Source organism: Schistosoma mansoni, chromosome 7 (genome assembly GCF_000237925.1).
Source record: "Schistosoma mansoni strain Puerto Rico chromosome 7, complete genome".
In the NCBI taxonomy this organism is placed as follows: Eukaryota; Metazoa; Platyhelminthes; class Trematoda; order Strigeidida; family Schistosomatidae; genus Schistosoma; species Schistosoma mansoni.
In genome coordinates this window covers 3,087,964-3,100,266 of record NC_031501.1, presented here as the reverse complement: position 1 = coordinate 3,100,266, position 12,303 = coordinate 3,087,964, and the positions used below count along the sequence as shown (strand labels likewise).

Below are 12,303 nucleotides of genomic sequence, written 5' to 3'. Positions count from 1 at the left end.
ACCAGACTAGGTCACACAGTGCCACTTATAAATTCATCTGCAGTTCAATGTCGTTCTTAACTTTCCATTCTGGAATTTCATTTACTTCATTTAAACTGTAGTTGTAACATGTTTAGGTTTTCATTTCATTTTGGATTTAACTCTCCCCTAGTTTGATTTTCTTTTTTTTAATTTACTCTCTGATTGTATTGATTTGAAGTATAATGATACAGTCTACTGATCTACATTACTGTTAAGTTCTAAATTGATGACAACCAATTAACTAACTGATATTCATATAAGATTAGTATCTATTATAATCTTAGACTGACAGTTAGTGACGTCATGGAATTATGACATGTTTTGGTTTGACCAACCCTAGTTTTTTTCCAATTTACCACTACACTCGTTAGCGTCACCCCCGAAGTAGACGTGGTTAACTAAAAGTAACACTTTGTCTCAACTGCTTCATTTGGTGCGAATTCACAATCTCATTAATTGACCTGTCATCTTTTCTGCACAATCTGCTTCAAACCCCAACATTGTCTTGGTCGTTCCACGATAATCGAGGAACTGTTCAAAGATGTACAAATATATCAGTCTACCGATCAGCGAACATAGTATATCTTTTAATTAGACAAGCCATATACCATAGAGTGTAGATAAACCAAAAAACCCATAGATCCATGTTTTCCTGATGCCTTCTTTGAAACATTTGGTAATGATCAGAAATTGAATCACGAAATAATCTTAGCTAGACCACTACCATTTGAAGCGTTAGGCGAACGTTCCGTCCTAATAAGAGATTCTTTAGCATTGCTTATCCGCGACCCTACATCCAAGAATCAAAATCAGGGTCTTCATTCTGGTGTGCTAGGGTCTAACCTCTAGACCACTGAACCGTCATTCATTAGTGTACATATTTAACTTTAATCTTCCATTACCTGCCTCATTTCCGAAATGATTGAACTCCAATGGTCACAGATTCGCACTAGTACTCCAGAAGTTACATATTGAAGCTGGTCACTAGTGTGGACATGATCATTATTTGCATAAGGAACGGGAATTGAAAATTTTCCATAGTTTAAATCACGAACTGATGACAGAATGCTATTCATCATAACGCTGGAATTGTTGAAATAAAGTAGAATAAACGCTTCAACTTTGGGAAATATTTACATAACTTGCACATTATAAAATAGTTTGTAACCTTTTTTGTACAGCTGATAGTGTAGTCAGTTTACCAGTCAACCGACTCCTGGATACCATCAGGATTTCCATTGTTCTCTTATCCCCGATTACTCCATAAGATAAATCATGCGAGTGAGATATATTTGGTTGAAGATCAACAAAGACTGATCAAAGCAAACAACTTATGTACTCAAGCTAATTGCCCTTCATTAGAGAATAAGGCCGGAATCTGACACTAACTTTGTCTTGGGATCTCTAAGTGTTATTCATCTTTTTGATGTTCGCCTTAAATTCCTGGTACAACATGTCCTTTGATTTGCCTCTTTTCCTCTTACCTTGACGACTCCAAGTTGGGGCTTGCTATGTGATGCAGTTTGATGATTTCTGGAAAGTGTGATCTATCCAGCCCTAGCAGCTTTCCTTAGAATTTCTCTTCAGCTGGTTTTTTCTCTGTCTGAGTCCATTATTATTGATAGTCACTAGACAATGGGTCTGCAGTATCTTGAATGGACAGTTGTTTTTAAATACCCGTATTTACTTAATGGTGGTTGTAGCAGTTCTTCAAGTCTCAGCTCTGTACAACAGAACTGTCTTGACATTAGCATTGAAAATTCTTACTTTGGTGTTGTCTGAGCCCCAAATATTCTTCAACTGTATGAATGCTGCCCTCACTTTGAGAACTCGTGCCTTCGCATCTGCATCGGATCCACCTTGTTCATTAATGGTGCTGCCTGGAGATATATCGGCTTCTACCTCTCCCGGAGCTTCACCATCAAGTGTGATTCAGTTCCAAGAAAGTAACATATATGCATATAAAAACATGTACAACGACTTTAAAATTAGTGCGGAAAACAACACACTAAAAGAACAACCGACCACTAAAAAAGCCTTTAATTATGGTCAAATTGAAAGTTGGTTCTCATGGAGATATTCAACACTAAGAATTAGAAATTTAGATTTACAATATAAACAATAAAATAGCGGAATAGGGATTTGTAGCTCGGCTGTTTCACAATGTTTAATATGTGTTAGATATCAAGCAGTTTAAGGCATTTTCCCATCTGTTTACTGAATGGTGCATGTAACAGCATAATTTTCTCTGAGGTTTTCATTTCAGACTCTAAATTTCCCTTCTTTTTTTTCATCCGGTATGTTGGGATGCTCTAGAGTATGTCCTCATAGAAGACATATGTGGATAACTTCAGATAATTAAAAAGAAGTCATCAGTGAAAATCGTGCTCTAATAAGCAGCTGTCACTCACTGAATAACCGGAAAAGTGTTCGAAATGCTAGATATTGCATTTTTTTAAATATCAAAAGAAGGATGACTTCCCGCATACGAAAATAACGAGCAAATAAATTGTTGTCTCCAATGCTCCGAAAATGTATATTGATGAAACCTTTTTATCTGTCCATGTACTTATTCAATTTCCTAATTGATAAAATAATGAAAGTAATAGGGATGATGTGTTGAGAAAAAATGAGAGAGTACTGGACTTAAACACAGCATTTGTCTATAAAATCATCATTGACTGTTGAACTTATCCACTTCGATAGATGTGAACTACTCGGTTAGAGTTTACTCGATTATCGTAACCAATGGTTAGAGATGTTGAATAGCCATAGTTCACAATCAATCACAATAGTGCGGATTCATTCCCAGTTTGTTTTCTCACTTAGATCCTGAGTTTTAAAATTGTCTTATACATGATTATCCCACAACTTTCTTCTTTCTTCGTGAACCAACTTATCTATTTCTATAGTGTTTCTGCTATTTGAGCTTTTTCCTTGATAATTTCATCACTCTGAGCTGGTATAGTATGATGATTTAAATTGGTCCACACTAGGTTCTACTCTGCTTCTAGCTACGACTAACTGACCTATTCCTACCAGCGTGTGAATACTTATCAACTTGTATTTATGCTTCAGTTGGAACCGTTATTGATTTCTTTTTTTTGTATTTTTCCACCCCGCCTCCCCTTTAAAGTTCATTGTAATATACCAGAAGCTATGGATTCTGAAAATTCATTGGTGATGACATGCGAAAATCTTGCATACACATCATCATCGTCACAACAACAAACATCGTTGTCATCCTCGGTAATTGTAGTACCGGCAGTAGTATCAGCATCGACAGGAACTTCATCTTTGACAACAGTGTCAACCACTGCAACTGTTACAACAATACCAACGTTAACAACATCACCGACAACAAAGATGACAGCCACGTTAAATACAAATGGTACTACTTCAACTACAAACAATAATAATAGCAATTCATCATTAGCTCAAAGACAATACTATCGATCACATTGTGCACGTCCCAGATTCACTTATGCTAATTTGATACGTCAAGCAATATTAGAATCACCGGGACAACAATTGTCATTAAGTGCAATTTACGTATGGTTACAACGTGAATTTGCTTATTTTCGACAAAATGAAGCTACATGGAAAGTGAGTTATTTGTTCTTGTTTGTTTGTTTGTTTTGTTCTTTCGATTTCATTATTTAAAGAAAATAATTAGGAAAATGTGTTAATAATAATTGAAGTGCATAGTTGTACTCTGGTTGACCAATCACTGCATATTAATCATTTTCCTCTTTGGATAAGACCTTAGAGATTATGGAATCCAATAGATCAAGTTTCGATCGTGGTCATTCGTTTAAGTGATTTGACACTGGGTTCGTTATGTCAGATGAAGATTAATGGTAATTGGTGGGAACTGCTCCCTTGATCTGTGTTTAGTATTAGTTATGTTACTTGTTAACAAAAATAGGGTATGCCTATTAATATTTGTCCAATAATTAGGTGCACTGGTTCCTTTAGAATAGATTTCGCTTTTATTATGAATCTCATTTACATTTTCATTGCTTTTAAAGGATGATCTACAAGTCAAACAGTTCAGTTGCTTTATTGTTTCACGCAGACATTTTTCAATCTTTCCACTTACACATTTTGCTGGAATTGTATATACAGTAGACATTTTTCAAATTCATTTTGTTAAGAATCTTCTGAGTATGTGTTCAGTGTTTTGATCACCTTGCCATGTTGACATTATTCCTCCTCGTGACTAGAGTTTTTAGTCTTCATGGTCCTCACTGAAACGTCTAGTCGACCTTCCAGAAAAAGATTTTTTTCTGTGGTGTACTATCTTCATAATCAGCTATAAATGTATGAGGAGTTTTTGATAGAGTTTTATGATGACTAACAGTAGAATTCAGGATGCTTCTTTCATCCTGCTTCGGGCTCATCATCAGCTGAGTATATTTATATCCCATTGTTTATACTTATCATATTGGGACGTGAACTCAGCACTATCTGATTCAAATGACCAATTCATTATTCACCGATTCATTAGCTTGTGCAATCGGTACAACGATAAAATGAGAACGCTCACAAAATAACTTCTGGAGTTTTGACTAAATCTTAACAACCTAATTACTTACTTACGGCTGTTACCTCTCATGAGAGCCTTTTTGGGCGTGCTGTCAGTCTCAAGCTCGAATAGAAGGAGAGAGTTTGACATGAGGTCAGCTACTTCATCTTCTGGAAAACAACCCTGTTAAAAAATGCCGACCAGGGAAAATCATTCAAATCTCAACAAGCGATTACTAAATCCCCCCTATAATTAGTAATAGTAATAGTGGTGATAATATAGTGAACGAGAGCATAGAAGCGGACAATCAGATGTGTTTGAATACAAAATTACAGAATCTGTTAGTAAAATCTGAGAACCATACAGTAAATACTTCATTTGCAAAATGTCAATCAATTGTCTCAGACTTGATCGTTTCTTCGTTTCCACACTAATCATTCTCTGTTCTCGTTCTCTTTCCTTCGATCTTCTTAAACTTCTGCCTCCAGACATTTCGCTTTCGATTGCTGATACATAGTACTTATATCTGTCGACATCAGTAGCACATACCACAAAAATAGTAATAGTATTAATAACCAGACAACTAGTTTTTCTATTGCCCACCGTACAACACATGGTGGATATGTCATGTAAAAAATAAGTGTTTGTGTTTTTAATGGAAGATACTACAATATATATTTGTTAGTTGTCGTCTACAAAATAAAAACAAACACTAACAACCAACACATTAAATGTTTATTTCTTAAATTGTTCTTCCTTTCCTCCCTCCCTCCACCCCCCTCATTATATCACTACTTAAATGACTAGTAGTAGTATGTTTTTAAAATAGTGACTAGTTACGTTGTTAGTAAGATACTAGGAAGATTTTTTCAAATGTTGCTCTCTAATCTTACAAATATCGTTATTATTATTATTGTTATCAACGATGTGTTTGCTTTCAACTTTCGATCATGTCAAGTTAAAAACTTGTGCCTAATTAGTCGCTATCACACCTAGAAGCAAATGGACACATATCTCACTTTGTCTCTCTCACATGTGTAAGTACACCTATCACTGTTATTATTATGATGATGATAGTGAACAGACTGATAATGAGTTCTATTGTGGTGTTTATTTATTAGTTTACCTAGTTTCATTTAATTTTGGCCTCCATAAACAATCGTCTTATATAGAGAGATATAGATACAGTGGATGAATGTATAGGCGAGTATACTGCGCAGCAGTTCGATCTGTTCCACTTTACGGCTGTGAAACATGGCCATTAAGAGTAGAAGATACTCGTAAGTTACTATTATTTGACCACAGGTGCCCTAGAAATATTGCTCGCATCTGCTATTGATCACCGGGTAAGTAATAGTGAGGTTAGATGCAGGGTATTAGGGAATGATGGTAAATCGGTTGATGAAGTTGTGAACCTTCATCGACTGAGATGGTTTGGCCACGTGTTACGTATGCCTGAACACCGATTACCACGACGCGTAATGCTGACTAGTGTAGGGGATGGTTGGAAAAGAGTTAGGGGCGGCGAAACCAAAACGTGGCATCAGTGCTTGAAGTCACTAACTTCTAATCCGAGCCATGTTGGTAGATGCAGACTACTTGGTTGGGGTCCGCGCGACCATCGTAACCAATGGTTGGACACTGTGTGTGACATGGCTTAGAATCGATCACAATGGCATAGGTGTATACACTCTTTATCTTCCCTTAAACCTTGAGATTAAAATTGCTTCATATTTGTCTTTTTTCTTGTAATATATTCTTATATACAACCTATCTTTTACATATTACCACCACCAAATTAATTACTTCTATGAATTCAATGTTCATCTTGTTGTGCTAATGAGGTATGGCAACTTGGACCGATGCATATATGTGCCTGGTCCTACGCTGTAACTGACTGACACTGTAGCCATAAACAATCGTCTTAATATAGAGAGATATAGATACAGTGGATGAATGTACAGGTGAACACTCATACACATTTATGAGTATGTATATTACTAAATGGACGACTAATGATGTTTTCGTTTGTTGAAAGAACTAATATTTATCATTTATATATAAAGGCAACATGTACGTATATTTGTTTATCTGCCTATCTCCGTTTGTGTAATGTTGACATTGGGCTAATTGTTTGTAGTTGCTATGATGTTAGTTTGTTTTGAACAATATTAAGTTTATGGGAGAAGGGTTATTTGATTTGATTACAAAAGATTACATTACTATTTGATAAAAATAATAGTTAACTGTGAGTAATTATTTTGATATTGATATAAGCAAGTAAGTATTTATGAAAAGATGAGCTTAAATTACTAACTGATCTTAACTAGATCACCATTCGAGAACCTGAAAGCACTGGACGACTGTTTCGTTTTGATATGTGACTCCTCAGCAATACACATGCACATCCTTACCACTAGAGATAGAGTTCAGGACCTTCAGTTCCGCATATGGACGTTTTGTCTTTATACCTCTGAGTCTCCATTTAATAGTTTGCATGTTTGGCTTCTATAAATCCGTAATATTGCAAAACTGAATGCCCTGAGTTCAATCGCTAGTGGATGGGCACTGCTGAAGAGTCCTGTATCGGGGCGAAACAATTTTCTGATGCTTTATGATTCCTAGTGGTTTTTAACTAAAATCATGCTATGATTTAAATTATGTAACCCGACATTTTATTTATGCATGTCTGAATTTGTGGCTATTTGGATCCAATGGTTCAGTTTATAACATGTTGACAGGTTTAACAAAATATACTACTTTAGTTGAATCTCAATATATTATGAACATTGACACTGGAATACAGCTGGTGCTACATCTATATTCCCCTGCAGATAGGTCCAAATACACTAAAATAAGCGTCATGGGATTTCACTACTCTAATATTGCCACAATCCAAGTGGGATAAAACTTGCCTCCTTTACATTTTTACCATTTCTTCGATCTTTGTTGCTTTTTTCTATTATGAAAGGTTCTCTTTTCTACTTTTTTTTTACACCATTTATATTAACAGAATGCTGTAAGGCATAATTTATCATTGCATAAATGTTTTCGACGATTGGAAACCACATCCGGTTCAGTTTGGGTTGTTGATGAAAGTGAATATCAAAGACGTAAAGCTAAACGAGCAGTGTAAGTCAACAAATATATGAAGTAATAATAATAAATATTTTTGTTTTCTTTATATACATATGTGTGTGCGACTGGGTGCAGTTTGCATATAAAACAAACCGACAGGAACAGTTGTAGTAACATAATGAAAACTGCACGTACTTTATACCTTTGAAGCATTGCTTCTGTTTTTGTTAGGAATACTGAGTACGTAATGTAGTAGTTTGATACAGAGTACTAGATAATGATGACAGATTGGTTGATAAACTTACAAGTCTTTATCATATGTATTAAGTATGCAACATCTACTTCAATGGGTGATGTTCGCTGATTTAAAAGTAGGCTGAAATAAAGCTAGAAGTGGTTGTCAAACCAGGATCTAGGATAAGTCTATGAGGTCAGTGACTGTTGGATTGAACTGCATAGCTTTGTGCAGATTACCAGACCATAGATCTCGCAATTATTTTAGCTAATGATTGTAGAGACTTTTTCTCCGCAATGATTATGATCAGTCAAACCGACATATTTGACCAAACTAACTTACTAATAAATTTTAGATCACAAAAACATTACAACCAAACAAATTCTTTAATGCAGTTCACATTTTAGACCACCGTAAAAATTGGTTGATTACTATAGAGGCGAGCAGGTTTAGAGATGTTTTTATGAATTTCGTAGTTGACATCACAGACTACCCGTAGTTAAATAATTATTAAAAACCAGGAAACACTAGAACTCCTCAGCAGTGTATATTCATTATTCTCTTGCTGTGGGTTGATCCCAGGACCTTCAGTTTCAATCACGAACCTTTAGTCTTTAGGCAATCGACCCGGCATCCAATGATGTACACGTTAGGCTTCAATGCCCTCAAATGCGTTGGTACGGCCGAGAGTGGGGAGAGTCCGCTCTCCCTCTCGAAATACTCTCACATGGCCACGCAAATATATAGCCTCTGACAGGGAAGTCCTACTCACTGCCTTCTCACACCACGGGTGTTGTTTACGAAATTGAGAGAACGAAAAGCGAATGTCCGGCGCTTTAACCGGGTTGGTGGACACGGAAAGTCCACCTAGGAGAGTTGGAAAACCCTGATTCCAAACCAATATTGCACATGGGTTCCAGTATCCTAAGGGAACAAATGGTGTATGAATCAATCGTCGGTCACCGGCTACCATGGGATTGCATCTCCTTACGATGCTCCACTGCCTTGTGGATCAAATCTGTAGATCAAAGGCTCCGGGTGTGGCCCTGTTTCCGTTTGGGCACCCGGACAGTATCATAGCCCTCACACAAATCAAATGGGACTTGTGTGGCGCATATGTATCTGGTTCCCCTATGTACCAATATCTATGTGCTTAAATAAATAAATAAGGCTTCAATCAACTGGCGATATTACGCGACCACATTACACTAAATACGGTCGATATTTATTCCATGCTCGACACAGTTGAAGTGTGCTAGTCACAAGCTGACGGAAAAACGTAGTAGAATTCTTGATTTCTAAAAAAAAAACATTTCCATGAAAAATGTATGATTTAACTAACATTAATTAAAGGATCCAATAAATTATTATCATTTCAATGTAATGTATACTTTTCCTCGGGGAGAAAAATCCCCCACCTAAACACAGTAAATTACAAAAGAAATGATCTAAAGAATGACTCGTAAATCTCATTCACCTTAGGGAGGAATCCAACCATGTTATTGATTTCTTTGTCTATACTTTTTTTTGACGGTCGGCAAATACAACATGCTGAAACAAAAAAAACTTATCATAATTCACGTGCTTCTATTGTTCATTCATTCATTCATTCATTCATTCATTCATTTACTGTATTTACTTACTTGCCTACATTCACTTACTGTTCTGACTGTGAATGGATTGAAATGAGAAGAAAGCAGCTGATCGATGGTTTTAGATTAGATTAAAGTGATTTCTTTTTAAAGAGAGTAATCAATGTTTGTTTTGTTAATGAAATGCTAAATAAGAATACAAATGTAATGTAAACAAATGCCCATACACACACACACATAAATGACACTTCTTAATTTGAACACAATAGGTGTGTATTTTTTAGATTATGATGGTAGTTGTAGCTACTTATTTAAAAATTAGTAGTTTAGTGGTAGCCTTGTTCAGGAACGACGGTCACTTTGGCTTTAATTACCTAGTTGATAGGATATGGTCAACTTAAGTTTAATGCTAATTTTGACTAATTAGTAAAATATATCTACAGTCTTGAATGGATTGATTTCTTTAATTTTGTTTGAACCTCTATTACCCATTATTGTTGTGAAAGATAGATAGTACATAAATAATTTAGTGCCAACGCATATAAATATTTGATTAGGGTCTTAAGGAACATTCATATATCATAGAGAATTACAATCCTGCTGAAATTGTAGATTCTAATTCGCTGTTAATATTCAGTAATGAATTAGAGTGATTTAAACATTCTACATAGACTATGCCAAAACTATTTTTATTCCAAACATACTTTTTAGTGAATCGCATAAAGGCGGGATCAAGGATGCGCACTGTTGAGGAGTCCCACAATAGGACGAAACGGCCGTCCAGTGCTTCCACATTTTCCATGGTGGTCTAGCTTCAATTGACTCCAGGACAGGCCTGCGTCAACACCTGAACTAAGAATAGGCAGTGAAGTAGTCGAACGCGTCGACAACTTCACTTGTCTTGGAAGTCTGATCAGCCCTAATGGGTTGGTGTCTGACGAAATCTCAGCACGGATTCAAAAAGCTCGTTTGGTTTTTGCAAACCTACGTCACCTATGGCGAAGACGAGATATCTGTCTATCAATTAAGGGACAAGTATACTGCGCAGCAGTTCGATCTGTTCCACTTTACGGCTGTGAAACATGGCCATTAAGAGTAGAAGATACTCGTAAGTTACTATTATTTGACCACAGGTGCCCTAGAAATATTGCTCGCATCTGCTATTGATCACCGGGTAAGTAATAGTGAGGTTAGATGCAGGGTATTAGGGAATGATGGTAAATCAGTTGATGAAGTTGTGAACCTTCATCGACTGAGATGGTTTGGCCACGTGTTACGTATGCCTGAACACCGATTACCACGACGCGTAATGCTGACTAGTGTAGGGGATGGTTGGAAAAGAGTGAGGGGCGGCGAAACCAAAACGTGGCATCAGAGCATGAAGTCACTAACTTCTAATCCGAGCCATGTTGGTAGATGCAGACTACTTGGTTGGGGTCCGCGTGACTATCGTAACGAATAGTTGGAGATTGTGTGTGACATGGCTTAGAATCGATCATAATGGCGCAGGTGTATACACTCTTTATCTTCCCTTAAACCTTAAGATTGAAATTTCTTCATCTCTATCTTTCTTCCTGTGCCATACCCTTATATGCAATCTTTCTTTTATATATTACCACCATTAAATTGACTACTTCAATGAATCCGGTGTTCATCTTGTTGTGCTAATGAGGTATGGCAACTTGAACGGATGCATATATGTGCCTGGTCCTACATTATAGCTGACTGACTGATACCTGGAATGGTAATATCAATCCAATTTACACAGGATACAGATGTACCAATAAAGGTTTATTAAAATTTAGTCGAAAATATCAACAACGAAATAATTCAGATCTTTTCTAATAATGATATATCCTATTCTTCTGATTTTTTTTTTACTTGTCCTGGTGTTGATATCAATTTATACTCCTGTGTATGATTGAAATTATACATTTTTCAGTACAGAGCTTTGTAATGATAATTAAACTTTACTGATACTGCCCATCAACCTAATTTAAACATTTAACAGCAATCAGGGAACATAAGACAGCTATTTTGTCCTTCTTTATTATAATTATAATTATTGGCTTTATTCAATGTTATAATTTTAGTACAATATAGAATTATTAGCACAAAGTATTTCAATGAGTTTCCGTTTCTTATTTCTTGATCGATCATGATAATAAATATTGAGTGATCACCAGTTAAATGTTACCAGTTAAGGAATCGATATTTGGATAATGTTCATTTTTTTCAATACATACTGTCAGCCACCATGATGACTTTGATGATTGTACTTTTTTGTAACTTGTATAGTGAAAGGTCGTAAACTTTTCATGATGAGACTATAATTTACGAACGAACCAATCAGGTTTAAGATAACAGGTTTTGGCTAAATAGAGTTTTGGCATTTTAGCTGATATCAGTTCGTAATGAAAAAACATTAAATCTAATTCTTAACCTTAACCATCAACTGTAAATCATAATTCGAATTCATCGCACTGGTGTTATAACCCTCATTTAGTCCTAGTTAGTCGATGGATATTCTCAAGGTCACCTTAGCGTTGCTCAAAGGTCTCACCGTCTCATCGTATATTCCATATCAGTACTTCCTAACTTTTAATAGATGTCTAACTTAGATTATTTGAAAGCGTGAGTCAATTGAAGCTAGACCACCATGGAAAACCTGGAAACACTGGACGGCCGTTTCGTCCTATTATGGGACTCCTCAGCAGTGCGCAATCCACGATCCCGCACTCGCGAGATTCGAACCCAGGAGCTACCAGTCTCGAGCCGAAGCCCTTAACCGATAGACCACTGAGCCGGCATCCAACGGTGTTAATGTCTAACTTCAACTATATAATAGG

General features: G+C 36.2%; 1 protein-coding gene across 1 annotated transcript in view; it reads left to right on the top strand.

The window, feature by feature from the left end:
• Smp_212350 (hypothetical protein) overlaps window positions 1-12,303 on the top strand; it is a gene marked incomplete at both ends in the record, with an annotated part of 84,431 nt that overhangs the window by 62,732 nt on the left and 9,396 nt on the right. The window contains 2 exons of the mRNA XM_018798622.1: window positions 3,176-3,627; window positions 7,563-7,681. Of these exons, the coding sequence (XP_018653545.1) occupies window positions 3,176-3,627; window positions 7,563-7,681 (571 nt within the window). The remainder of the gene's footprint in view (window positions 1-3,175; window positions 3,628-7,562; window positions 7,682-12,303) is intronic.